This window comes from Podarcis raffonei, chromosome 7, assembly GCF_027172205.1.
Source record: "Podarcis raffonei isolate rPodRaf1 chromosome 7, rPodRaf1.pri, whole genome shotgun sequence".
In the NCBI taxonomy this organism is placed as follows: domain Eukaryota; kingdom Metazoa; phylum Chordata; class Lepidosauria; order Squamata; family Lacertidae; genus Podarcis; species Podarcis raffonei.
The window spans coordinates 82,529,866-82,556,683 of NC_070608.1; the positions used below are offsets into that span (position 1 = coordinate 82,529,866).

General features: G+C 48.8%; 1 protein-coding gene across 6 annotated transcripts; it reads right to left on the minus strand.

The window, feature by feature from the left end:
- Positions 1-12,352: 12,352 nt before the first annotated feature.
- IRX2 (iroquois homeobox 2) lies at positions 12,353-26,501 on the minus strand. Of its 6 annotated transcripts, none has more exons than XM_053397226.1 (5): positions 25,809-26,501; positions 23,570-24,110; positions 21,864-22,667; positions 20,811-20,881; positions 12,353-13,044 (listed from the first exon to the last, which is right to left on the minus strand). In XM_053397226.1, exons 1-4 carry the CDS (start codon positions 26,049-26,051, stop codon positions 20,838-20,840), a joined length of 1,632 nt encoding a protein of 543 aa, XP_053253201.1. In that variant the 5' UTR covers positions 26,052-26,501; the 3' UTR covers positions 12,353-13,044; positions 20,811-20,837. The 6 variants fall into 6 exon arrangements, with proteins under 6 accessions (XP_053253201.1, XP_053253203.1, XP_053253202.1 ...); XM_053397228.1 differs by lacking the exon at positions 12,353-13,044 and adding an exon at positions 19,026-19,879 and having other exon boundaries at positions 23,687-24,110; XM_053397227.1 differs by lacking the exon at positions 12,353-13,044 and adding an exon at positions 19,026-19,879 and having other exon boundaries at positions 20,815-20,881.
- Positions 26,502-26,818: the final 317 nt, after the last annotated feature.

The following is a 26,818-nucleotide window of genomic DNA, read 5'->3' on the forward strand; positions in this document are numbered from 1 at the left end:
TAGGATATTTCCGTTCCACCTTAAGAAGGGAGCAGGTTGTTGTGTCACAGCCTGCGTATTTCCTGTTCACAGGATGTTTCTGTTTTTGTATATAGCTTTTGTATCCTCTCTCTGCGCCTGGACATTGAAGCAGGCAGTCATGTTTTCTTTGTTCTGACCATCGCTGAATAAAGTTGTAAATAATGCTCTCCTGGGTGCATCTTTCATTGTGCGAACTCTGCTGAAAGAGCGTGCACAAGCTCTGGAATGTGGCAAGCTATTTCTGAGGCTTGTGTCGCTAACTGACTGATACTGCGTTTCTACGGGAGATCGATGGACCGTCCGGAGACGGCATGGGGGCATGATGGCCTTTGTCTCCCTGGCAGTATCCCAACAGGCACCACTACCGAGAAGGCCCTCTGTCTGGTTTCCTGTAGCCTCACTTCTCGCAATGAGGGAACCGCCAGAAGGCCCTCAGCGCTGGATCTCAGTGTCCGGGCTGAACAATGGGGGTGGAGACGCTCCTTCAGGTATACAGGACCGAGGCCGTTTAGGGCTTTAAAGGTCAGCACCAACACTTTGAATTGTGCTCGGAAACATACTGGGAGCCAATGCAGATCTCTCAGAACCAGTGCTATGTGGTCCCGGCGGCCATTCCCATGATTAAATGAGCACAATCTTAAATGAGTACAATTAAAACAAACTAGGAAACAAAATCATTCTACAACAATAAGCATAGATTTGGGCAAACTTTGATGTTTTATAAACTCCGGTTCCTTGCACTGAGCAGAGAATGTTCTGTAATCAAGGTAGTGCTACATAGAGCGTGGTACAGGAATGGAGGTAGGAGGTTACTGGAGCCTGCAGCACTTTGACCAGGCTCTTCAGGTCTAAAAACAGCCATAGATGGAGAAACTAGCCATAGTTGATCATAGCTGCTTCTTGCCTTCCAGTGACAGAGATGGATCCAGGAGCATGGAGCAACAAACGTGTACAGAATGCAGCATACTTTGTTTTTTAGAGGATTTCTTTTCAGCGCTTAGCTCCCAAGGCAGCTTAAAAGAGTAAAGGTAAAGGTAAAGGGACCCCTGACCATTAGGTCCAGTCGTGGCTGACTCTGGGGTTGCGGCGCTCATCTCGCTTTATTGGCCGAGGGAGCTGGTGTACAGCTTCCGGGTCATGTGGCCAGCATGACTAAGCCGCTTCTGGCGAACCAGAGCAGCACACGGAAACGCCATTTAGCTTCCTGCCGGAGTGGTTCCTATTTATCTACTTGCACTTTGATGTGCTTTCGAACTGCTAGGTTGGCAGGAGCAGGGACCGAGCAACAGGAGCTCACCCCATGACGGGGATTCGAACCACCGACCTTCTGATCGGCAAGTCCTAGGCTCTGTGGTTTAACCCACAGCACCACCCGCGTCCCTTCACTGCTTACAACAGTAGGTAAGAACAAAAGCAAAGTACCGTAATAAATAGAACATATAAAATCACACGAAACTACTAACAGTAACAGCAGCAACATCAGACAGACTGTGGAGTTCAGAGAGAACAACAAGAAGATAAAATCCTTACAAAATGGCCAGAGAGACAAGAAAAAGAAAGGAACAGAACCATTCCCCAAATGTTTGTGCAAATGGGGTTGTTTTTACCAGGTGTCTGAAAACTGACTGTACCAGGCAAACATGGGAAAGGTTCTTCTACAAATGGGACATGGCCGTTTTCCTTGTCTCTAACCTACCTCTGAAGGTGTGAACATGCAGAGAAAAGCCATAAAGCATGGCAGGAGGGGGGTGGGTATGCGGGGAGAAAATGATCCATCAGATTGTTGTTGTTGTTGTTTAGTCATTTAGTCGTGTCCGACTCTTCGTGACCCCATGGACCAGAGCACGCCAGGCACCTCTGTCCTCCACTGCCTCCCGCAGTTTGGTCAAACTCATGTTGGTAACCTCGAAAACACTATCCAACCATCTCGTCCTCTGTCGCCCCCTTCTCCTTGTGCCCTCCATCTTTCCCAGCATCAGTGTCTTCTCCAGCGAGTCTTCTCTTCTCATGAGGTGGCCAAAGTACTTGAGCCTCAGCTTCACGATCTGTCCTTCCAGTGAGCAATCCATCAGATACCCTGATCAAAAATCATTAAGGGCTTTATAACTCATGGCTTTATCAGAACCAGCACTTTGAATTGAGTCCAAGCACACACTGGAAGACAGTGGAAATTTTTCAATCCTTGCAGAATATGTTCAGTTTGGCTGCATGCAGCTAACAACTGAAGTTTCTGAGCAACACATTGCAGTAATCCAAGCTGGTTACCAGAGCATGTATAACTGTGGCAAGGCTATCTTTGTAAAGGGCATAAAACTGATACAGTTCTTACCCAAAGAGCTTACAATCTATATCAGATAGGCAAGACAAAGATGGAGGAGCAGGGCGATCAGATACCGATGCTGAGTAATGGGGAGGATCAGGCAAAAGGAGGCTGGGGCAGTGAAGTAAAGGCTTGATTTTAAGAAGGAAAGTGGAGAAAATGAAAAGTGGGAGGGAAAAGGAACAGGGAAGCTTGACAAAAGGAGAGGGGGAGGTTGCTGCTACAAGGATGAGCATCACAAGAGAAGGAAGGAACGTGACTTCCAGCTGAAGGCTTAATTTGTAAATAAGTAATTGAGGTATCATAAATGGGTAGTTGGGACACAGGTGGCGCTGTGGGTTAAACCACAGAGCCTAGGACTTGCTGATCAGAAGGTCAGCAGTTCGAATCCCCGTGACGGGGTGAGCTCCCGTTGCTCGGTCCCAGCTCCTGCCAACCTAGCAGTTCGAAAGCACGCCAAAGTGCAAGTAGATAAATAGGGACCGCTTACTAGCGGGAAGGTAAATGGCGTTTCCGTGTGCTGCGCTGGCTCGCCAGATGCAGCTTGTCACGCTGGCCACATGACCCGGAAGTGTCTGCGGACAGCGCTGGCCCCCGGCCTCTTAAGTGAGATGGGCGCACAACCCTAGAGTCTGGCAAGACTGGCCCGTACGGGCAGGGGTACCTTTACCTTTACCTTTAATTGAGGTATCATAAATGGGTAGTTGGGACGCGGGTGGCGCTGAGGGTTAAACCACAGAGCCTAGGACTTGCTGATCAGAAGGTCAGCAGTTCGAATCCCCGTGATGGGGTGAGCTCCCGTTGCTCGGTCCCAGCTCCTGCCAACCTAGCAGTTCAAAAGCTCGTCAAAGTGCAAGTAGATAAATAGGTACCGCTCTGGCGGGAAGGTAAACGGCGTTTCCGTGCACTGCTGTGGTTTGCCAGAAGCGGCTTAGTCATGCTGGCCACATGACCCGGAAGCTGTACGCCGGCTCCCTCGGCCAATAAAGCCAGATGAGGGCTGCAACCCCAGAGTCGGCCACGACTGGACCTAATGGTCAGGGGTCCCTTTAAATGGGTAGTTAGTAACATGGCTTACTTTACTTACCAGATTCCCCACCCCCAGAAAGGGTGAATCCAGATTAAAGGGTGGTGGAGGTACAGATTGGCATTTTTATGCCAATGACATTTTGTGGATACTGCAAAAACCTTGCAAGCATAAGGAAGCGTGATCACACACGAGGCACCTGTCTGGAAGCACCCAGAGAGAGACAGAGAGTGAGCTAGAGGGTGTCTGAGAGTAGATAAGCACATGCAGAACAGGAGGAGCAAGGAGAGGTGTCAGAGGAGACAGCAGAGAAAATCTAGATCGGGAGCACAGAGGTGGAGAGGTTTAAATCTGGCAGCATGAAGCTTAAACTTGAAGTGATGTATGACAAGGAGCCAGGATAAATATTTAAGAAGTGGGGAGGATGTGATGGTAGCAGAAAGTGAAGTCTTGTTCACAGCATAGCACCTGGATCTACATCAGTGCCAAGGCCACTTTTAAATAGTTCTGGAGTGGAGAATCTGAGGGGCTCCTTCAGTTCGTGGCAGCTGTGCCTGACCCACCCCAGGCAAAGAGAGCTTTCCTAGCACAGCTGGAAGATCAAGCATCGGATAAATGTAACCGGCAGGGCTACTGGCAATTGGGGAGTAGAGATAAGGGGTGGGTTCAGGCAGAAGAGATGTGTTCTGAGATAAGATTAGAAGCTTTGCTCTTGTTAGAAATAGAGGCCAAGTCCAAGCACAATTAAGAACACTGTGGTTGTTTGTGTTATTATGAAATCGCAGCAGAGTTTTTCAAGCCACTTATATGAGCTGTCACTCCTCTGTTACAGCTTTATGAGTGTCAAGTCGTTGGCACAGTTGGAAACTTTTCTGTACTCCGAAGAAGCAATTGTGACCAAAGTGGAAGAGGAGGAATGACCACCAGGAGGAGTGCAGAGAGAGAAACGCCATGCACAAAGGGATGCCTGCTTCTGCCCCAGCTGCAACAAAACATGTCTCTTCTGTATCAGTCTCTACAGCCACTGCAGGTGCTGTAATTCTCCAGTGGTCTGACTTCACCCCCAAAGGCACACTCTTCCATTGCCTCCCAAGATAGACAGATGCCAACCAACCTCCAAGTTCATAGGCCTTACGCCACTGAATGCCAGTTACTGATACTACTATCCTGTTTGTGGGTTTCCTTGAGCCATCTGGAAGGTCACTATGGGAAACGGGAAGGTGGGATGGATATACTTTTGTTCTGATCCAGCAGAGCACTTCTTCTGTAATTCAAGCATGCCATGGGCCTATGGAACTGAAAGCAGCTAATTGGCTACTTAAGGGAAATAAGGAAAGGTTCAATTGCAGGGAGCAGTCAGGCTACTACCACTTCTGAACAAATATATTATTAGGATCTTGACCATGTCAACAAGAACTGCTGGATAATACAGACCTATATTTGCTTCTGCTTCCAGCTGATTGCAAAAATAAAAATGCATTGCTTCAACAACCCTAATGTGGAAGCAACCATCTGTGAAGTGATTTGATATTATTCTTTACAGAGGTTTGAGGGGCTTTGTTATGGTGCATACCCTCCATGAACTTCTAAAACTAAAATATATTGATTACATGCTTAAGTGATAGGCCCTTGACCACCTGAATTTGTTATTAGAAAAACTGATATTGTGAAAGCCACAAAGCTTTGTGTAAAAGCGAGTGGGATTGACTTTCATTTTTCAAGTCCACTAAGGTTATGAGGCATAAAAAGATAAGCATATCAAGAATACAGTATGTTAGAGATACTGTCTTTTTAAAACTTTAATCCTGAACATGTCCAAGACAGGGACCTCATTTCTTTCTGTTTAGTCTTGTTCCCATATCCTTACCATTGAAATGTTCTGCATATGCAAAGAGAAGCAGCCAAACACATTTCGATGCTTGCGGCAAAGGACAAATTAGAACCCACTCCCCTTACAGGTGCTGAATGGACATTTTAAACATTGGTGCTGAGGAGGTGTCCTCTCCTGGGCCTGAATGCAAGAAGAGAGATTAGCTTAAGGCGTACAGAATAGTCTGCATATGCCATAGGACACACACTGTTGTCCAACACCTCTCCACTGCTCTGCAATAATCTGGCACTGGCTGCCTGAGGCAGTTGCCTCACTCTGCCTTTCGGTAGGGCCGGCCCTGAGATTCAAATATGGAATTTGAACTGGAGCCATTGGCACTCCCCATGCAATATCACAAACTCCAAGCAGCGTTCTGTGGAGACTATCCAAAGCACAGAGCCACGATGCCAAGATAACATAAGCCCCAAGCTCAATTTGTCCTGGCTTCCCTGCATGTCCATGTTATAATCCCTCCTTGGAAGAAAGAAGAAACATATCTGGGAGTTTCTGAGTGGCTCGTTTACTGTCCTCTAATTCTTCTGATGTAGCAGTTGCAGGTTCAGTGGTTGCAAATCAATGAATTCATCAAGAGTGGTTCTCTGCTGTCTCACAGCTTTTGTAACTCAGCTAATTTTGCAGCACAGCCGTCAATCAGGCCACTCCACAATGTGATTCATATATTCTACAGTACTTGTCTCTTGTTTTATTGGTTTCAGCAGGAATGAACTGGCTTTTTGAGAAACAGAGATCCGAACACTTGGATTCAGCCAGCCTGTCTGTGGTTGTAAGTCCGTTCATAAACTGCCATTCAAAGGATTTCTCCCCATACACGCATTAGTCACCTCATCACTGGAGGTATTGGTTTCATGGTCTGGTTACAAAATGTAGCCCCTACAACTCTGGAATATATGGTCAAGAATATGGTCGTGAATCTATGAGTAGGAAAATCACTGGCTTATAAACCATTTTCAGCCACAAACTCATTCAGGGCCAGCTGAATAAATAAATAAGGGAACTTCAAGGATTTACTGAAAGCAAAAAAGGTGCCAACTTTTTCACCCAAAGAGGCTTTTCTTCTAAAACATTGGTGGCTGGTTTCCAGTGCACGCTGATTTATTCTTGTCATCACCTTCACCTTGTCCTCTTCAGCACCATCTCTGGTGCTTTCTTCTTTCCCTCTCTGACCATCCAGAGAGTCTTCAGGCCAGCAGCTGTCATAGGACAACAGCTTCCATCATCTATGTCCACTGGTCATGCTGATTTGGGATGACAGGAGCTGTAGTCTAACAACATTTCGAGGGCACCATTTTGGCTACCCTAGATGTAGACTGTTGCCCAATGGCCTAATTACACATGGTTGTCAAAGCGCAGAGAAATGAGAACGAGGGAGCAGAAAAAGAGACAGGAGGTGGTACCTTGTCCACTTTGGGCTCTGGCCCCAAACCCTGCTGGCTTTGGCACTGCCCTTCATTGGCATGCAGCCTCTCATAGATCCATTGTGAAGGAATGCAGTCCTCTCTCTGCTGTATCTGAAGTTCTCGTCCTCCATGATGCCCCATAAATGGCTCATGATGGTGAGCCGGCCCAGAATCGGCCAGGTTGCCTGAGGCAAACCACTGTCTTTCAGCCTCAGTCCTCCACCTACAATTTGGGGCCAAGCATGCTGGCTTGGAGGGATGCGGGTGGCACTGTGGGTTAAACCACAGAGCCTAGGACTTGCTGATCAGAAGGTCGGTGGTTTGAATCCCCGCGACAGGGTGAGCTCCCATTGCTCGGTCCCTGCTCCTGCCAACCTAGCAGTTCAAAAGCACATCAAAGTGCAAGTAGATAAATAGGTAGTGCAAGTAGATACATAGATACCACTCCGGTGGGAAGGTAAACGGCGTTTTCATGCGCTGCTCTGGTTCGCCAGAAGTGGCTTAGTCATGCTGGCCACATGACCCGGAAGCTGTATGCTGGCATCCTCGGCCAATAAAGCGAGATGAGCGCTGCAACCCCAGAGTCGGTCATGACTGGACCTAACGGTCAGGGGTCCTTTTATGGTGGCTTGGTAAGGGCTTTGAAATTTCTATTATTCTCATTGCAATCTGGAAGAAGTCATCAAGAAGCTCCACAACAATAAAAAGGCATCCAAGCTAAAAGAGTGCATCAGGTTTCTCCAGGTGTCCAGGGTAGAAAGTTAGAGCAGTACACTGGTCAGTGTTAAGTGATTTCCATCTCCTTGATCTGGGAGGTGAGGTGAGCAAGGGCTTCACTATTAACATCAAGTCTACTGTATTAAAGGTGCTTTATTTTGGCTAGATCATGTCAAAGGCCTGGTTCTCGTGGAGGTGAACAACCTGTGTCTGGGTTGTACCACTTCAGCTAGCATTTCATACCTCTGAATGTTTCTCCCTATGTAACAAAATGTCTTGTTCAGAGAATGGCTGCCTGTTGCAGGGGTTGGAGAGGCCAGAAGGCCTTTCTGTGCACAGAAACATATTATACAGAGGTGCATTCCTTCATGTCACAAACGCACACAGTACAAAGTGGTACAGCCACCTACCTGGTTCCCCACCTTCCTGTGAATAGGCCCCAAGGGAACCTTTCTGGAGCTAAACGTGCTGCAGGTCAACTCAGGGTATATTTTCCTTTTATTCTCCCTGCTGTTTCTCCACCCCTCGAAGGTGTTGAGTGTTGGGAGCTAACGAACTTCGCCTTGTAAAAACCCCCCAGTTAATCATGTCAACTTCGCTGTAAGCAAGAGATGAAGGGGCTTCAAAGGGGTCAGCTGAGTCCCCAGGGGACACGGGGCCCAGACGCCAGCGGAGAGATCCTAATCGGGCTTGCAGCGATTGAGGGCTATATTTGCCCAAGGATTTGGGGACAGGCCAAGAGCGTTCCAAGCGAAAAAAGAGAGAAGCTCGATTCAGACTCCATCTCCCTCAGAGAGTATTGGCTTTTGCCAGGCTCCAGGCACGGCTGCAACGCCGAGGGAAGCTCGCTCAGGCCCAAACCAGAGAGGGAGAGGGAGCGAATGAAGTACAGGAGTAATTTGAGATAATGGCTTTCTAACAGGCTTGGGCAGACCTTGGACACAAGCAAGTGATGTTATCACGCTGCATCAGCATTCCTCTTCAGAAAACAGGGCTAGGTGGTGCTGCTGGGGGTGTTTTGGGTTTATCCCTCTCCTTCCACTGCATTCCCTCCCTCCTCGCTCCTTCCGAGGGAAACATTAACATTCCATCCAGGATTGCTAAACAGAATCTTAATTAGCTGATACTCTTGCGCGAGGGTTTTTCTTAACTAATGGTTGCTGTCAGGGTATCTCTCTCTCTCTCTCTCTCTCTCCCTCCCTCCCTCCCTCCCTCTCTCTGTCTCTTCTTTGGGTTCTTTGGGGGATATCGTGTTCTGCTGCAAAGCATGACTGAAATGTAATGTGCAGGCGGGAGAAAAAGGGAAAGGGCAGAGAGGGAAAGGGAAGATCTGCAAATCTAAGAGTCGCAGGCCCACTCCCGGCCTGTCTTCTCCGGGAGGCATTGTTGCGAGAGCTAATGAGGAGGAGGCGCCGCTACACTTCTCCCGCAAAAGCGTGGCGAGGACTTTGTAAACAGGGCTGCTTGCAGGTGGGCTGGGCTGTGGACACTTAGAATCATGGAACTGTAGAGTTGGAAGGGGTTCCAGGGGTCATCTAGTCCAACCCCCTGCGATGCAGGAATCCTGCCCACAGCCGTCCCTGGGTAGGGTGAACTCGAAGCAACCGGGCGCACTGACCCATTGTGCCTCTAGGGTTGCTCCCTTCCGCCCCAAAGCTCTCCTGCCCTCTAGACAGAGAGCCGGCGAAAATCCTGCCCAGGTAAAAGACAGCTGAGCCTTCCTTTTCTTTCGGAACTGCAGTGGTACCTCCGGTTAAGTACTTAATTCGTTCTGGAGGTCTGTTCTTAACCTGAAACTGTTCTTAACCTGAAGCCTCCTGCTGCCGCCGCGCCACCGGAGCACGATTTCTGTTCTCATCCTGAAGCAAAGTTCTTAACGTGAGGCACTATTTCTGGGTTAGCAGAGTCCGTAACCTGAAGCATCTGTAACCTGAAGCGTCTGTAACCCGAGGTACCACTGTATATATTCTTCTAACCTGATCCTGCCCCCACCCCACCCACACCCCGTAGGCCCCTCTAGGGAGCACCTTTTTCTTTAGGGCTATCCAGCACACTCCCAACTAACGGTGCTTTTGCTAAGGAGGCCGCTACGAGAACTTGGCCCGCTTATTGCCATGGGGTGTGGAACGAGGGTGTCGGGCCTGTAATAGCGGCGTCCCCTAAGGCACACTTACCTGAGAGTTTCCCACCGTATCAGCCTGGTTAAGGCTGCGCTGCATCGTAGCACCCCCTTGCACCGAACCGGACACGCGCATTATTTAACCCAAGGAAACGCTCTTGTTTTGCAGCGGCGCCTGGTTGCAGTTCGCTTGCCCCACTAGTCTCCTGAGTAAGCGGACAGCCCAGTTAGTATAGCACGAGACTCTTAATCTCAGGGAGGCAGGTTGGAGCCCCACGTTGGGCAAGAGGGTCGGACTAGATGACCCTCGTGATCCCTTCCAACCATGTGGTTCTGTGAAAGCAGGAGGGTCCTTTTCTCATGCTGCTTCGGTGCTGAAGTCGCTGAGATAATCTGTGACGCCCCTTCCACGTTTCTTACATGGGGAAAAATAAGTGCTTGTATGACTGAGTTAGTATATATGACACTTTTCTTCTTTTTTTAAAAACCTAAAATAGAAAGGCTTGAGGTAAGAACTATATGGGCACGATCCACTGGGAAGTTTTCTTGCGCGGGTCTCCTTTGGAGTGGCATTGCCCTTCAATTTCGAAGCTCTTAAGGCTGAAGTCGTATATTATCTGAGGTTGGGAGTGAGCCCTGGAAGTCCGCGCGCCTTGCTTTTGACAAGGCATGATAGGGTTGCACTAAATAAATTATTATTTTATACACACACACACACACACACACACACACACACATATATATATATATATATATATATATATATCCCGCCCATCTGGCTGAGTTTCCCCAGCCACTCTGGGCGGCTCCCAATCAAATGTTAAAAACAGTACAGCATTAAATACTAAAAACTTCCCTGAGCAGGGCTGCCTTCAGATGTCTTTTAAAGATAGGATAGTTGCTTATTTCCTTCACAGCTGAAGGGAGGGTGTTCCACAGGGTGGGCGCCACTACCGAGAAGGCCCTCTGTCTGGTTCCCTGTAACCTCACTTCTCCCAATGAAGGAACCGCCAGAAGGTCCTCGGCGCTGGATCTCAGTGTCCGGGCTGAACGATGGGGGTGGAGACGCTAATTCAGGTATACAGGACTAAGTCTCTCAGTTGAATTTAGAAGTGCTCGACGTTAGCTGGACCTTGCCTTGTACTTGCAAATGAAATGCTAAAACGGTGCCCACTCCGCCTCCCCATTCATTCCAACAAGAGTTACTCGCTCAAGAAACCCGCCTGCCTGAGTCCTGGGCCTTATTATTTTATTAGTTTGAAGCTGGCAGCGCGAGGAGGGAAACAGAAGAGCCTTCACCTGGCTAACGAAAGGCGCACAAACCCCAAACCCACCAGGAAGGGAGGCCTGGTACCTGACGTTAACCCTAAAGAAGACGGATTCTGTTTCTCAGGAAAGGCCCAGGAATAAGCGCTTCTTTGTCTACCAACCTGCTCTTTGCCGCTACCCAGATTTTGGAATTAAGTCAATTAGGTTAATAACGATTAACATGGTTATCACTACATATCTAGAGAAAGTGACGAGGAGGTGCGAGGCAAACTTGTTTTTTCCCCCCAGATCAGCTGTTGGAGTGTATTTTGTTGCATTTTTAGTTTCAGGTTGCCAATATTTGTATGTGGATCCGTATTTTTGAGATACGGATCGTTGGACACGATGGATTTGTTTGGCTTCATTGTTCTTCTATAGGCCGCCTTGAACGCGGCCCAAGGCGGCGCATAGAATTGAAAGGCAGCTCAATCCAGCCCCAGTCTGCTCCGAAGTGAGTTCAGTTGGGCTTCGTTTATTATTTAGAATGTGATCCTAATACCCCGCATACCTGTGTAAGCAAGTCCAAAGACAGCTTTTAAAATACTGTAAGCTGTTTTGTCCTGGGAGGCGGGTCGGGAGAAATTCTGCGGCGATCTACTGGGGCCCTTTTGCCTTACGCGCAGACCTCCTTCTCCGCTTGCGTAAAAGACGTCGATTACTCAACAAAGACTTCGCCATAAAACTCGCAGGGCCGGAGGGAGCTGAGCGAAGTGAGACAATGGAGCGAAGTTGGTTGATGTGGCAATAATAATGCTTAGAGAAAGTGGGGTGGGGGGTGGGGGGTGGGGGAAGCAGACGCACGACTCTCGACCATTTAATTGCTCCTTTTAAACCTGTTATTACGATGTTAACTGGTTAAGTATATATTGCTGCCTTTTATTGCCTTGATGTGACAAATTAAAACATACCCTTCTGAAAAGAGGCTTTCATTGGTGGAGGAAGAGGCAGGGAGAGGCGGGGGGCGACAGAGCTGTCAGGCTGAATTAATGGGGGGGGGACTTGCATTTTTTTTCCCTTTGCGATTTTGCTGCTATTGCGTTTTTTGGAAGAGGGCGGGAAGAGTCCATCAGCCACAGTCGATTTCTGTTCTCTCTTTTCCTCGCGAGGTAGCCTTCGACGCAGTTTATATATAGATCTGTGCAATCTGCATCATCTCTTTATTTATTGACCCGTGCCTTTCCATATATAAAGGCACTGCGTCTTTCCTCTCATTTCTCCTCGCGATCTTGTGCGTTACTCAAGGGCGAAAGGCGAATGCCTTTTCGCTCCTGAAGTGAGCTGGAGGTGGACGCCCCCAAAGATGTCAAGTGTGAACGTGGCACAGACATCTTCGCTTTGTGATGTGCTAAGAGAGAGTAGTGACCTGTCCAGGACTCTCGCTGTTTAAAAGGGGGTACTAAAAGTGGCGAATTGAGATCTGAACTGAAAAAGCTCCGTTTACAAAAGGTGTGTTTGTTCCCAGAAGAGATTTTCCCACCTCGCCGCCCCGCGTAGTGAAACTCTCATAGTGAGATCTGAAAAAAATGTCATCAGATCGTCAAAAGTCCGCGAACAGAGAGGAATGGCTCTTTAATGGTTTTTAACTTTTTTAAAATAAACCAAGAAGGGCGAGTCCTTGTTTTGAACAATGAATGGCTGGATTATTTTCAAAGCAACGTTCAACACACGCACCTAAAAAAATAACGCCAAAAATCTAGACCTGGGGGTGCTCAGACCTGGGGCGTTTCCTTTTAACACCTCTCACCAATTTTTTGGAGTATGGAGGTCAAGCCTGAAAGCAGAACCGTTTATCTCTTCAGTTTCAAATAAAGTTCTTTAATTTTACACTCTGCCGTTTAAGTCACTCCTGTCGGAAGGCATGTCCTGCGCAGCTTACTCGAGAGCAAACGTTGTTGAATCCAGTGAGCTCGGAGGGGGTTTGGCTTCCGAGTAAACAGGCACAGGATCTGTCTGCGCATCTTAGACAAAGCGCGCGCCCCTCGCTGCCCTCTGGCTTGTCGCTCCAAACAAGTAGGTCTCCGCGGCCCTGTTGCTTCGCGTCCAGTTTCAGAATCCAGCTTTGGAAGTTGAGAACTTTAAATAACAATAAGGATAATTTTTTTTTCCAAAGCAACCTTCTTCTCCCTCGGGAGAAGGAAGAGGAAGACGGGAAGCGCTCTCCTCAGCTCCTTCGGGGGAGTTCTCTCCGCTCCGGCCGCGATCCGCTTTGAAGCCGTTTCTCTCTTCCCAGGACTAACTCGCTCTCTAGGAAGGGAGAAAGAAAACGACCCGATGAAGAAGACTGTCTTTGGCGGGGGCGCCGCCTTCAGCCACGCCGAGCAGCCAGAAGGACCTGCCCGGAGGAGGGAGGGGACGGAGGGCCGCGATGACATCCTAATGAAATCAGCTCGGAATCCATTACACGAGAGGATTAGCTAATTACCAGATCAGAGAGACGGAGAGGAAAAATAAATAAATATGCCTTTAAGTAACCGAAAGTAATTATAACCCCATTGTTGACGCTAACGATTAATAATTGATTGGATGTTCTACACAATGAAATGTCAGTTTATTCTCCTTTGGATGCGCATATGGCTATTTCTTTTAAGGAAGCGGGGCGGAGGTGGGGGGGATTCCCTGTCAATAGGATCACAAACATTTTCCTTAGCATGGGGAACTTGGTTTCGGGCGAGGATCTCTCTCGCTCTGGGGAACTGAAAAGCTGGGTGCCTCCCTAGGCCCGTGGCCATCCAGACGGGTCTGGGTTGCAGCTCCCATCGCCTCTGACCATTGGTCATGCTGGCTCAGGCTGATGGGAGCTGGAGCCAACGATAGGGTCACACTTTAGCCGCCGGGCTGGGCAGGTATTCTAGATTTAGCGCTTTATTTAACGAGAAGTTAAGACGCGAGGCTCGCTTTTAGCCCTGGAGAGATAATTCGGTAACATTCGCTCGTGCACAAATAGGCACAGACGCCTTTAAAAAGGAAGGGAGCTGTACTGCCACGTTTCATAGGAAACTGTTTTCCTATGTTCATGTCGCTTGTTCGGTTTCTGTTTAATATACCAGCCTTCCCCCGATTGGAGGCCTTAGAGGGAGAGTGGGGCGCACTGGTTCAGCTGCCCCCCCCCGCCCCCAAGCAGCTGCCTGCAAATGAAGGGTTGGTGAGGTGAGGGGGCAGGATTTGGGCCTGTTAGAAGAAGCAGGTAGCTCACGGAGCACAATATATATAATAAAATATCTCCTATATAGCACACAACGCGGCTGAAATCCTCGTGGGATGGTTCTCTTCGCCCTCGTCTCAAGGGCAAAGTTCCCATAGATTTGAACGGCAGCCAAGGATAGGGTGCAATTGCGTCACTGAGAAGTGCATACCGTTGGAGAGCAACGACGGGGGGGACGGTTTTGCTTGCTGTCGGGCACGTAGCCACACCCCCCCCCCCCGCGCGCGCTCACTCCTGGCACATCTGCTTAAGCCTTAAGGGGAAAAAATGATGCAAAATAATGAATCGCGCGCATGGCGAGGCTTCAAAACAGAGAAAAGCTTCCAAGCTTCGAGAATGCCATTGCTGTGATTTATTTTATTATTTTTAACCGCGGGGTTGTGCGGGAGCGTCCTGACGTTATGTGTGCATTTTGTTCAGTCAGAGGAGTTCCGTCAGATGAGTAGCTCTAAAGGTGTTTCCAAATTCTCGCCTCGCTTTACTCTTTCCTATTTCAGAATCTGATTCTGATTCTTCTCCTGCTTCGCTCCAGTCCCCCGCTTCCTTCTCCCCGCCGCCAGCTCTTCGTGGGGACGGCGGACGCGTGCTTTCAACACGCCCCACCCACCCAAAATAAATTACGTGTTCATTCAGTGAGCATAGGGTGGCCAAAGTGTGGGCAGATAGGTAGCCCGTTCCTTGGCATGTTTACGCGGAAATAAGTCCCACTTGGTGCAGCGGGACTTACTCCCGGGTAAGTGTACATAAGATTGCAGCCTTAATCCTTATTGTTAATAAGCAGCAAAGCCTTGAGCTGTTAATTGGATTTCGCCTTCCCTTTTCTGACGCCCGGCTATTAGCAGTGACGTTTCTCATGTATTTGTTAAGGACTTGTGTTCCGCTTTCTGCTTGGCTCAGCGGCCGAAGAGGAACGCCCCCACTCCAGTTTAGGGATCCCATCCCCAGAGGCGAAAAGCCCTGGTGGCCTGCAGTCTCTCTCTGTGCGAGGTGGAGGCATGGCTGGGAAATAAAGAGGCGACACCGATTTAACCTCCTGCGACGGCTGGCCTTGCATGCTGCTAACAATGCATCTTTGAAAATCCCCAGCGGCGCGATCCACCAGCTTTCAAAGCTGATATCGTTGGCGTTAGCAAACTTATCGGTTTGCACATTCACTAGAAACAACCCCATAGGACTTCGCGTTCGCGTAAACGCGCGCAAGGTCAAGTCTGCGAGTCCCATTGAACTGAATGGCAGTCTATCCTCCAGTAAACGAGCGAGCGATTTGCGGACAGGTTTCCGAGCGAGAAGCCCCAGATACCGAAAAGGCTCCCAGAGGCTTGATGGCTACAGACCTCTTGCTGGTGCGCGGCTGCCTGCACACCAGACATTTACAGCGCATTTAAAGCACACGCGCCCCAAGAACCCGGGCAACTGTAGTTTGCCTCTCGCAAAGTTGCAACGCCCAGCACCCTGAACAGACTACAGTTCCCAGAATTATTGGGGTGTGTGCGTGTGTGCATGCGCTTTGAATGCACGCCGATCGCGCAGCCCTGTGTACAGACGTTGAATTTAGCTCTGCCCCTGCAATCGTGAGCTTGCCCGCGGGAGCAAATCCCTCTCGGTCTCCTTTGAAATAAACAAGCAAGTCAACACAAAGCAACAAAAACAAGCAAACGACGTCTGACCAAGGAAGTGAAAGGCGAGCGGAGGAAGACGCGTCCTGCCCTCGCCAGTTCTTGCCCCCGCCCGCCTCACTGCAAGGCAAACGAGCTCTCCCTTCTTGCCTTCTTGCCAGCAACTGCTGACATTTGTAGGCAGGAAAGGAAGGAGCAGTACAGAGATGGGGCGAGGGGGTGTGTTATATCATATCTCCCCCTTACTGGACCGCAGCTAGCCCAGTCTGACCCTTTCTCCGAGTCCTGGTGATGTAAGGCGGGTGTGTGTGTGTGTGTGTGTGTGTGTAGACCTTTTACCTGCCAGGCAAGGTCGCATTTCGCGAAGCAAAGGCTACCTCGACTGCTACAGTTTCATGCAAGCACATTAAGAGGAGCCCGGTTGGATCAGGCCTACTTGCGCGCAAGTAGGAAGCGCAAACTGAAAACTGGGCGAGTTGGAAAAGTTGGGAAGGGTCGCAGAGAGAGAACAGGAGCGGAAATGTTTGTTTGGGTTTTGAATCTGTTGCTGATAGTAATAGTAATAGTAATAGTAATAGTAATAGTAATAGTAATAATAATATTCCAAGGAAGGGGACTCAATGGGTTTTCAAGAACAGCAGGCCAGTATTTGCACGATTTCCTTTTGGATTTACATTGCTCTGTTCCTGTTGTTTACTCTTCAGTAGGTGTGGCAGTTGAGCTCCCCTTTCGTTTATCTTAGCGCATAATTCAGCTGGAAGCTCTCCTGCACAAGTTTCCATTTCGTAATGTTCCAGCAAGACCTTGCAGGGGAGCTTTAAACGGCGCCAAACTTCCGCTTAAATGAATGGGGCATGCGCAAGATTTTACTCGCCTTCAGCCAATGAGGGCTTCCCGTTCATTTATACCTTTTAATATCTAACGCGATATCGTTTCAGCTCATCACAGTGGGGGGGGGGCTTGCGCAGGAGAACTTCCCGATGGATGCACCTTAATTGCTATTTAATAAATCGGTTAGATTTGGGCGAGGCGGTGGAGATTGAATCCATTGCAAAGAGATAGTAATTCACATCTGTGTGTGTGTGTGTGTGTGTGTGTGTGCGCGTGTGTGAATGTGAAGTAGATTATACCAAAACCGTTGGATCTGACAGGCAAAGAGGGAAATGTTTCAAAGCCAGCTGCCCAAAGTCTTTCGATTTTTCCTTCCAGAAAAAGAAATCCCAGGTCTAAATTCTAGCAAGGGGTGAGTAAATTATGGAAATCTTAGATAATTCTTTGGGCGTATAAACATCAAAGGAGAGTCGTTAGCTTTCCTAATCTCTGCCACAGAATGGATTTTCAAAATAAAATAAAATAAAATATAAAACCAACTGAAATGTACATGTTATCCAACAGAGAACCTGGTGTATAATAAGGCGAGGAAGGGAAGAGAGAAAGAGAGAAAGAGAGAAAGAAAGAGAGAGAGAGGGAATATTCACGCTATGGGAGGAGGAAGCTCCCATTCAAAGGTCGCCGCGAAAGGGAGCGCGGGATAATTTTACACTTTTCTCCTTTAGAATAATAATCTGACAGATACGATGGAATTGTTGGCATCTATATGGCCCATCTGCCTGAAGGCACTATATTCCCTCAAAAGAGCTTTAGCCTGAAAAAATATATATCACATATAAAAATTACGCTGAGTAGTATTTAAATACAAAATTGTATTAAACCCACAAGTTACCGTTATAAAGCCAAAACACAACAAATTCCACAGCTTCGTTTGAAACCTGCTGCGGCCAGGGATAGAAATATCAGCCAGTTGCTGAGAGCACCATTCGCCAGGGAAGTTCTCCTGCGCACGCCCCATCGAAATGAACGGGACGTGGGCAAGAGGACTCGCGGGGAAACCGAATGGAAAAGCGTGATTGGTTTCAAGTGAGGCTTGCACAGGAGAACTGCCCCCCTCGGCTGACCCTCTTAACATTCTGCACTGAGAAATTTGAAATGTCACATGGAAAGGATCTTATAATCCTAAATAAAGAAGTAAAAAGTATAGATTGGAAGAAATAAATTTTCAGATAAAGGAGGCAGGCAAACAGATTTGGTTTGTGTCAGAATTGCTGTAAAGAAGAAACACCTTAGGAAAGGGTTGGAAGTCTAGACTGAATTGGGAATAGCTCTGGGGATGGGGGAGGCCCGAATCACTCAGATAAATAGACCCCATTATTGCTGGACCAGCATCCAAACCTGTACAAAAATATTGTCCCAAAATATTTACTTTGAACTCCGTTCTGGTGACATCAGTGAAAACTTTAACAATTGGGTGATTTTAGGATTGCAACATAGAGTATGAATATTTTAAAATTATTATTATTATTATTTTAAATGTTGCTTTCTACACACACACACACACACACACACACACACACACACACACACAGCAGCCACCTGCCCAAGAGAGCTGTCTTTTGGTGAGGCTACTTTGTTTACTTAGGGGGAAGGTGATGAGGATGATGTTGTTGTTGATGATGATGATAAGCAAATACATTCTGGTAACAACATAAGCTGTAGGTAACCTTCTGTAATTACACCACAGACATGCACGCAGATTCCACTCTTTATCCAGTTAACATTCCCCAGGCTGAACCCTGAAGTATCTAAGATCACTTTCAAATGCCCTTTCTAACAAGCCCCTGAGCAAGAGGCCACTAATTTTCAGCGAACAAAAAGCCACTGGAGAGAGCCCCGTTTGTCAATATCAACTGGTCGAGCAATTTCCCATCTTCAGACACATCGGCCTATCTAAGCTGGCAGATGTTTAGACAAGATTTTATAAATTGTTCAATATCAGCCCGTAATGAACCCCAACTGACCATTCCAAAGCAGCTAAAAGCACCCAGGATCTCCCCTGCTGTGATCTAATAATGCTCTCACGCTGGAACATTATTAATCATGGAATAAAATAGATGAGCCTCTTGAAAAATAAGTGTATGATTGATTAAAGGGCAATCTAAGAAGCTATTATTCTTGTTTTATAACCGTAAGTTATATTCACTCAATTTATCTTTGAGGGAGAAAATAAATGGTTGTTTGTCTCCTTATTGAAATTATATTATAAGGGAATTCTCATTATTCGCTGGGGGGGGAGGGATTGAAGTGATGGTTTAGCTATTTTTTTAACCTAATGGTGAATCTCTTAAGGGATTACCACATTATAGATATATTTTGTAAAGAGGTGAGATATTTTCCTCTTTTTTTTTTACTTTCAAGTGTTTTGTATCTCTTGATAAAAATGAAACACAGATCTTCACTTACAGTGCAAGTAAATATGGCATTTTGAATTAAGAAGGCTAGCACTAAATACAACAGGATGTACAATAGTAATCTTTTAAAAATGTAAATTGTATATAGTCCAATGCAACAGATTCACTCTGAAGGTTTTTATTGTCCTGCAATATATACGTTCAACAGGTTTAATTAGCCACAATGCTAAATATATTTTAAATATTTAAGAAGTTACCTTAGGCAACTGTAACAGTGATATTTTATAAATTATCATGAATTACAAAAAAAGATAAATACTAAAAATGAACAAAAAAAAGGCCACCACCTTATTGTAGACTAATCTGTTTTTATTTACAATTAAAGATATAAATTAGTAAAGAATTCTCGTTAAACAACGAGGGATTGTATAACCATCAATGTCTCAAATAAAAACCAGGCATAATTTATTTACAAAAGAGTTGGGGTTCCGTTGCAATACAACTTGCATAAATTACTAGAAGCTCTCATATCATTACAAAAATAAATATCAAATTTGTTTCCACTTTGTAAGTACTCAAGTTCTTCAGTCATGGTTTATTTAATTAATTGCTACTGTATGTATCTTTTACAAAGTGTTTGTACAATAAATCCTATCACACCTACAGAATATAGATATATATAGATATATATATATATACCGTGGCAATAAGCTGATCAATTCGAGATATCCTGAGAAAAAACAGATTTGCTTCTTTCTTTCTTTCATTCATTCTTTCTTTTTAAGTCACATATACATTGGGGAGAACTAGACTATACCAGTAAACTCACATAATGTCCAGCAAAATTCTGGTTTAACAATTAGAGAGAGTCTGTAGATTTAATAGTGCTCTGTGGTCTTCTTTTATACAGTGGCACAAGATGTGATCCAGATTTAGAATTTTGTTAGAGATAGATAGATTAGCTTGGGGAGAGATGATGGCTTGTTGACTTTTCTCAAAGCAATTGTGACACCTACCTGTGGACCAAGGAAAACACCAGATCATCCACAATCTTTCAGTTACACGCGGCGTGTTAAAAATGGAAGGCTAACTAAAACGCTTTTTCTTTTCTTTTCAGCATAGGAGGATTAGGCTTGGGTTCTGTTCTGCTTTTTTTTTCCCCTGTGGGGGTGGGAAATGGTTGGCCACAAGATATTCTTTAGTCCTAACTGTAGCAGCGATTTGGAAATAAATAGGGAAACAGAGGCAATTCATGCAGACACTATGTTCTCCTTGGAAGGCAGCCAGGACTCCTCTCATTTTCCTTCTCTGCTGTTTGAAATGTATATAAGCATGCTAAATAAAATCACTCTTTATTTTGATTCACAACTATTAGAATTGCGTGTTTACAAAGATGCCTTAAGGTGCATTTGAGCAGGGAAATCTTCTGTACAGCACCCAAAGCATTGAATCAGTGCAATCATGTTCTTTTATTTGGCGTGCTGATATACATTTCAAATAGTACAGAGGGACAATGGGATGAATTCTGGCTGGCATCCAAGAGGAACACACAACTATCCGCCCATATATTTCGACGGGGCCTTATGTAGGAGGAGTTCCCAGTCGATTGCAGTTTCAATTTGCCAATAATAATTTGGGGAAATAAAAAAAACACCCTGTGATTTAAATATTTATTGAAAATACACAACTTTCATTTTTTTAAAAAAAGCAAGAGGCTTGTGTGAAATAATTGAACTGATTTCTCCAAAAAACAACAAAAAAGGAAGGGTGAAAATGCAATAGGCTTTTCTTTGTAATAATGCTCTTTTGGTAATGGAGCAAGAAATTAACATTAAGCAAATTTGCAGGCTGAGCAATATGTTTCTGGAGCTGATGCCAAGTGATCCTCCTAAGCGGTGTAACAGAATAGAAGGAGAAAGAAGGAGAAAAGGAACTGGTCTCACTTACTTGCCTGGCTGCTGTGTGATTGCACTTCTATAGGTATGGTTGTAGTCCTACTGTGCACACTTCAGTGGGGTCTGTCAAAATAGAAGCGTCAGTTAGTCACAGGACACAGCTGGCTAACTAGATTATACACTCTGGGCACAGCCTAGCTCCCTCTTGCACAAAACCCCAGCACAGCCCTTGGAAGGCCTTTTCTTGAGCTGGCATTTCTCAGCGGATCTGGGAGTTAACTCGTTCGAAGGCCAGCATTCTTAATTACTTGTTTTAAATTTAGCATAACTTGTAGCAATGTCTCAGACCAATAATGGAACTTTGAAGGAGACAGACAACTGAAGCTGCAATCCTAATTGGCTGGGGGCGGCGGGATATAAATAAAATTTATTATTATTATTATTACTAAATGAATTGCCTTTAGATTCGGTCCCATTCTACTGGGGGGGGGTTTACTTCCGAGTAAATATACTTAGGCATAAGCTATCAGACTTCTCTCTGCTTCACATTGTACTGTTTTTCCTGTTTTCTTCCAAACCTGAAACTGTTCTCCTTTTTTGCTTGGGAATATTGCCAAAACAATATTCTCCCTTGCTGTTATTTCTCCCCTCTTAGCAACAAAAACAAGGAATAAACTTTCTGCAAATATTTTCAGATTATATACAGTTCAAGGAGTTTTTAGTGATTTTTAGAGGCATTTTAATTACACAGGGCAATTTATTTACATTACGTTCCTAATCACATTCATAACTGGAAGGCAAATCTCAGCGTTTTCTGTTACATCCTCTTTTTCAGAGGCCTGACCACAGCTTCGGGCTGCAATCCTACACAAAAGGGCTGCTTTGACAACAACAACATTAAAATCTATGGAATTCCAAGCAGAAGAACTGTGACCTGGATTTGCAGTTTCGAAAAAGAGTTTTGTACCTGGACTGTCAGAAACCACCATTGCCTTCTTGCTTGTAGCACCCAACTTACTGTGATTTTTTTTTTGGGGGGGTAGGGTAAATTTGCACCCCACATTATTCCTTAATAGAAAAGAAAACCTAGCCAGGGAACACCTACCCTTTTTGGAGTCTGGATTGGAAGGCTTGTAATGTTGTTCTAGGTGGCTCGCGATGGTTTTCAAAGAGTTCTCCGAGCCCTGCTTGTGCACCGAGCTACTGCCGCCTCCGCCGCCGCTGCTTAAGACCGTCTGACTTAGCCCCTCGCTGGAGGCCACCGTGGCTGAGTTGTACCTCAGGATGCCCTGACCCTGGAGGGCGTTGAAGTTCCCATAGTTTGTGTAGTTGCTATAAAAAGGCGAGGTGTAATAAATATGCCTCCCCAGGAGAGAGGAGGGCGAGTAGGCAGCGTTGTGCGGGGTGGAAGAGGGCGGCACCGACGGCTGGCAGCTCTGGCCCAGGTTGTGCGGGTGGTGCGGGTGGTGGTGGTGGTGCTGGGGGTGCTTAAGGTCCGAGGTGGCGATTTCCGCCAGCGACCACAGCTTGGGCTTGCTGGCCGGCGTGGTTTGCGAAGCCGCCGTCGGGGCCATGCGGGCGTCCAAAGCGGCTTTGTTGGCGTTGCGCGCGGAGTCCTCGGCGTGCGGGTGACCCAGCAGAGGGGCTTCCACCCCGGTGAGAGGGGAGGAGGTGACGGGCTTGGAGGGGAGACCCCTGTCCGCCGCTGCCTCCTCGTCGTCCTCCTCCTCCTCGTCGTCGTCCTCCTCCTCCTCGACGTCGTCCTCGTCCTCGTCGATCTCCTCGTACTTGTCCTTGCACTCCGAGCCGGACTCGCAGAGCGGGTCCCCGGCGCCGCAAGGGGCCTTCTCGCCGTCCGATTCGGCCGAGCAGGAGTGGTCGGTGAGCGAGTCCACCTGCAAGCTGATCCCTGCGGCAGAGAACCAGGGGAACCGTCAAGGAAACCAGGCGGAGGCACCGGCGGCGGCAGCAGCGGGAGGAGGAGAGCGCAGCACCCCGTCTCCTAAAACTCAGGCTCCCCGCCACCCCCAAAACAGGTGGCAAACAATCGGAGCACCACCACCCCGCTCCCCACCCCCTTCTACACTCCAGGATCCCCCAGAGATGATCTCCTGCGAAATCCCCTCGGATCCATAGGCCTCTTGAGGGCCTCTTAGCTTCCACGATAGGTGGATCGGACAGCCAGGTCGTGGGTTCAGGTGTCGGCATAAGGCACAAGCTTGAGATAAGAGCCAACTCCTAGGGGCCAAGGTCCCTTCGAAGCCCCCTCCCCAATAAAATATTTGAGTGGGCTCGGCCGCCCAAAGATGATGGGCATTGCCATTCAAATGGTGTGCGTGCTCCGCTACTTGTGATCGCTTATGTGGGGCAGGGCTTACTTGCCGCCCCCCAAAAAACCACATTTTATTGAGAAGCGGCCTTCAGCCTCCTCTGCTCCCCCGTCGTGTGCTTCTGCTACAAATAATCCTCGTCCTCATCTCCTTTCCAAAGCCGCTGCAAGCACTGCCCGAGACAATGAAGCGCTCCGAAGGCTTGAGATCCTTCAAGCCTGTTTACCTGGAAGCGGGATAACTACCGCGGTTTACACGGCCTTTTCCGTGGCAAGCGCCTACGGGGAAGCAAGCTTCACTCCGCTCCGTGGCGCTTACTTCACAAGGAACGGCGTTCCCCGCTGTCTTTAAAAGAGAAAGTGCAGGGGCGGCAGGAGTCTCAGGGGATGAATGTGGAAGGTGCGCGCAATGCAATGCGTGGATGCTGCCCCTCCAGCCTGGAAGAATCCCCCTCGCGCGCGTGCACACAACACACACTTACCTCCGAGTAAGCCCCACTGAACTCCGAGGTAGACCTGCACCGGGTCGGGCTGCAGGGCTCCATGCAGGCCCATGACCTGCCTCCCTGCCCCACGAAACCAGCCTGTTCCTCCCTCACCTTCATCCTCGGCCGACGTCTCGTTGCTGTCCCGGCCTTTGTCCGACGGCAGCGCCTCCTCTTCCTTGCCGCGGATCCCGCCGCCGCCGGCGTCGAGGTCCTCGTCCTCGTCCTCGCTCTTGTTGCGCGGCGCCCAGGTCATCTTGTTCTCCTTCTTGAGCCTCCTCCTGGCGTTGGCGAACCAGGTGGAGACCTGCGTGAGGGTCATCTTGGTGATGATGGCCAGCATGATCTTCTCGCCTTTGGTCGGGTAGGGGTTCTTGCGGTGCTCCTGCAGCCAGGCCTTCAGCGTGGCCGTGGCGTCCCGCGTGGCGTTCTTGCGGTAAGCGGGGTCGTTCAGCTGGTAGGGGTAGGCTGGGCTACCGTAAGGGTGGTAGCTGATGGCCCCGCTCATGCCCGTCGCGTGGGCATCGTAAGGGGAGCCCTGCCAAGCACAAAAGCAAGGGCGTTAGGCATTTCGGAAGAGCTGGCAGCCACCAGCAACGCCACGGGAGCGACTATTACATTTTACACTAATGTAATGCAATCACTCCAGCGAACAATGTTATTATTTCTTAATTGTAGTGCCGAGCACTCCTGCATTATTATTACTCAAGAAGAAAAAAAATAAAGTATCCAGAGGGCATTCGAATCCCTTCTTCCCTCTGAAAACTGCTGATGTCTTCGTTGCAGTTTATTGCAATTCAACGCAGACATTTTTATTTTCTCCCTCCAAAGGCCCTACAGGTAGTTTCTTAAAATGATAGCTTTCTAGTTTTCCTCTCCCCTCTCCTCCTCCTCCTCCTCCGCCTCCACACATGGTTGCAACGATATTTCCTCTGTTGCCATACAGGAAAGAGAGAGAGAGAAAGAAAGAGAGAGAGGAGAGAGAGAGAGAGAGAGAGAGAGACAACAAAGCCCCCCACTTAGCAATTCACTTCGCTAATGCATTGCAAATCCAATTTGCAAACCAGAAGATATGCACCGTTTCGAATTGGTCAAATGCGATATAATTAGCATTTTAATTCGCCCTTTAAACGTTTAAATTGCGCTGATTTAAAGTCTGCATAATACGAGGGTGAGGAGAGAGAGAAGAGAAGGGGGGGGGGCGAAGAGAGAGAGGAATTAGTTGAGCCAACTTGATAACTTTCGGAGTCGGTCCAGGAAACCAAGCTAAACACAGCGCTCCGAATGTACCTAATGTTCCTAAATAGCCCGGGAACAATAAGGCTTGGCAACTTGCGACTGCTTTTCTTCTGCCACGAGAAAGTCAAACAGAGGAGCGTTTGAGATCGGCTCCCATTATCCTAAATAAAGATCGCCAGGCTGGGAGAAAAGGTGGAGGGGGGGGGGAGAGAGGGAGAGACGACTCCAGCCAAAGGCGCTCGATCTGATATCTCTTGTGTAGTGAAACAAAACGAACCCTTTGCCCCACTTTCCCAGGACCAATTGGCTCCGCTAGCTTTAATCCTTCGCCGGTTTGCAAGAGCTGCAAAAACACGCGCGATCGCCAGCACAGACGTGCTCGGAAGGAAGCGCGAGTTGGAGGTGGAAATCCGTCGGAAGAGGAGCCCTCTCTCTTCTCCTCCCCAGCAACAAATAAATAAAAATAAAAAGAAATAAACAACACCTTTAATCGAGTTTCAGCTTGGACTCCTGTCCATCGGTCGAAAGCCTCCCCCGCCCCGGTAAATCACATAGATTTCTAGATATTTATATATGGGAGAAGCGCTAAAGAGATGGAAGGAAAAAGTGGAGGAGGATACGGATGTCAGAAAATGAAAGTGAGCGAGGAGAAAAGAATAAAGGAAATAAATTGGCAAGGGAAAGAAGTGAGGGAGATGGAAAGAAGGAAAGGAGAGGGGGAGGGAGGGAGGAATGAATGAGAAGATGGATCAGCAACGAAAGAGGGGAAAGCGAAGGAGGAAAGTCGAGAGAAGCGCAGCGAGGCCGCCTCGGAGGAAGAAGGCTTCCGTGTGTGTGCCTAACGCGGGTTGCCCGGCGTGTCGGGCGGGCTGCATCCCCACGACCCCCCAGCCTAGCCCGGGCAGCCTCGGCGCTGCGAGCGGGGGAAGCGATGGAGGAGGAGGATGAAGATGGAGGCGGCTGGCGCCGGCGGTGGGCTGTCCGGTCCGTTACCCACCATGTAGGAGGGGAATCCCGTGGCCGGGTCGGTGGAGTACTGGAGCGGGCTGCTGAAGCCGGTGGCCGCCGCTTGGGCGGTGAAGGCGGCGGATCCGGGGTAAGGGCTGAACGCCGAGCCCGAAGACGACCTGGCCAGCTCTTCGCTCCGGGGCGCCGCCAGCGCCGACGCCCCGTAAGCCGGGCACGAGTAGAGCGCCAGCGAGCCCGGGGGCTGGTAGAGGTAGCCCTGAGGGTAGGACATGGCTGGCCCACGGGCAGCGAGCGAGGAAGGGGCCTGGGCTGAGGCGAGCGGAGGACGACTGCGGGCGCTTCAGCTACGGGCGCCGCCGCCGCCGCCGCCGCCGCTCGCTCGCTGCAGCCGCTGAGGAGCTCACAGCGTCCCCTCCATAGGCGGGAGGAGCGCGAGCCAAAAGGAGAGCTCGGCGCGAGGCTGAGGGAAAGCCTCTCGCACGTCCCGGGAGCGCGCGCGCGCCCGCCGCCGCCGCCTCGCGCGCTCGCCCGCGCTCCTGCTTTCCCACGCAGAAGTCACCCGCGGCTGCTGCTGCAGGAGGAGGAAGAGGCGGCGGGCATCTGGGCAAGAGGAGCGCGCGGGAAAATGGAGGCGGAGGAGCAGCAGGAGGAGGTGTCTTCCCCGGCCCGGGCGGGGAAGGGGCGGCCGAGCAGAGCGCGCGCGAGGCAAAAGCAGCCTCGACCAGGCTCCGCCAGGCAAGCGGCCGCCGCGACGGCCGGCCGGCCCCGGCGGCTCGTCTGGTCGGCGCGCTCGCGAGCCGCCCCCCGTGAGGCGAGCGAGGCGAGCTTTCCCCCCCGGCGCCCGGCGCGACCAGCTTTTGGCGCGGGCATAAGGGAGTCTACGAGGCGAGGAGTTTTGTGAGGAGAGGAGTTTCGCCGGGGCATTGGCAAGGCGAGCTGTCCGTCACGGCGGCTCATTTGCATGCGGAGGAGGACACGCCCCTCGCCCGGCTTCTTACCCACCGAAGGAAGGAAGGAAGAACTTGGGCGGGACTCCCG

Excerpts from the sequence above, each read along its gene's own strand:
- IRX2 (XM_053397226.1), bottom strand. The coding sequence starts at position 26,051 with ATGTCCTACCCTCAGGGCTACCTCTACCAGCCCCCGGGCTCGCTGGCG. Across the intron at positions 24,111-25,808 it reads CGGGATTCCCCTCCTACATG|GGCTCCCCTTACGATGCCCA; the intron begins GTGGGTAACGGA and ends TGTGCTTGGCAG. Across the intron at positions 20,882-21,863 it reads CAATCCAGACTCCAAAAAGG|ACCCCACTGAAGTGTGCACA; the intron begins GTAGGTGTTCCC and ends CTATTTTGACAG.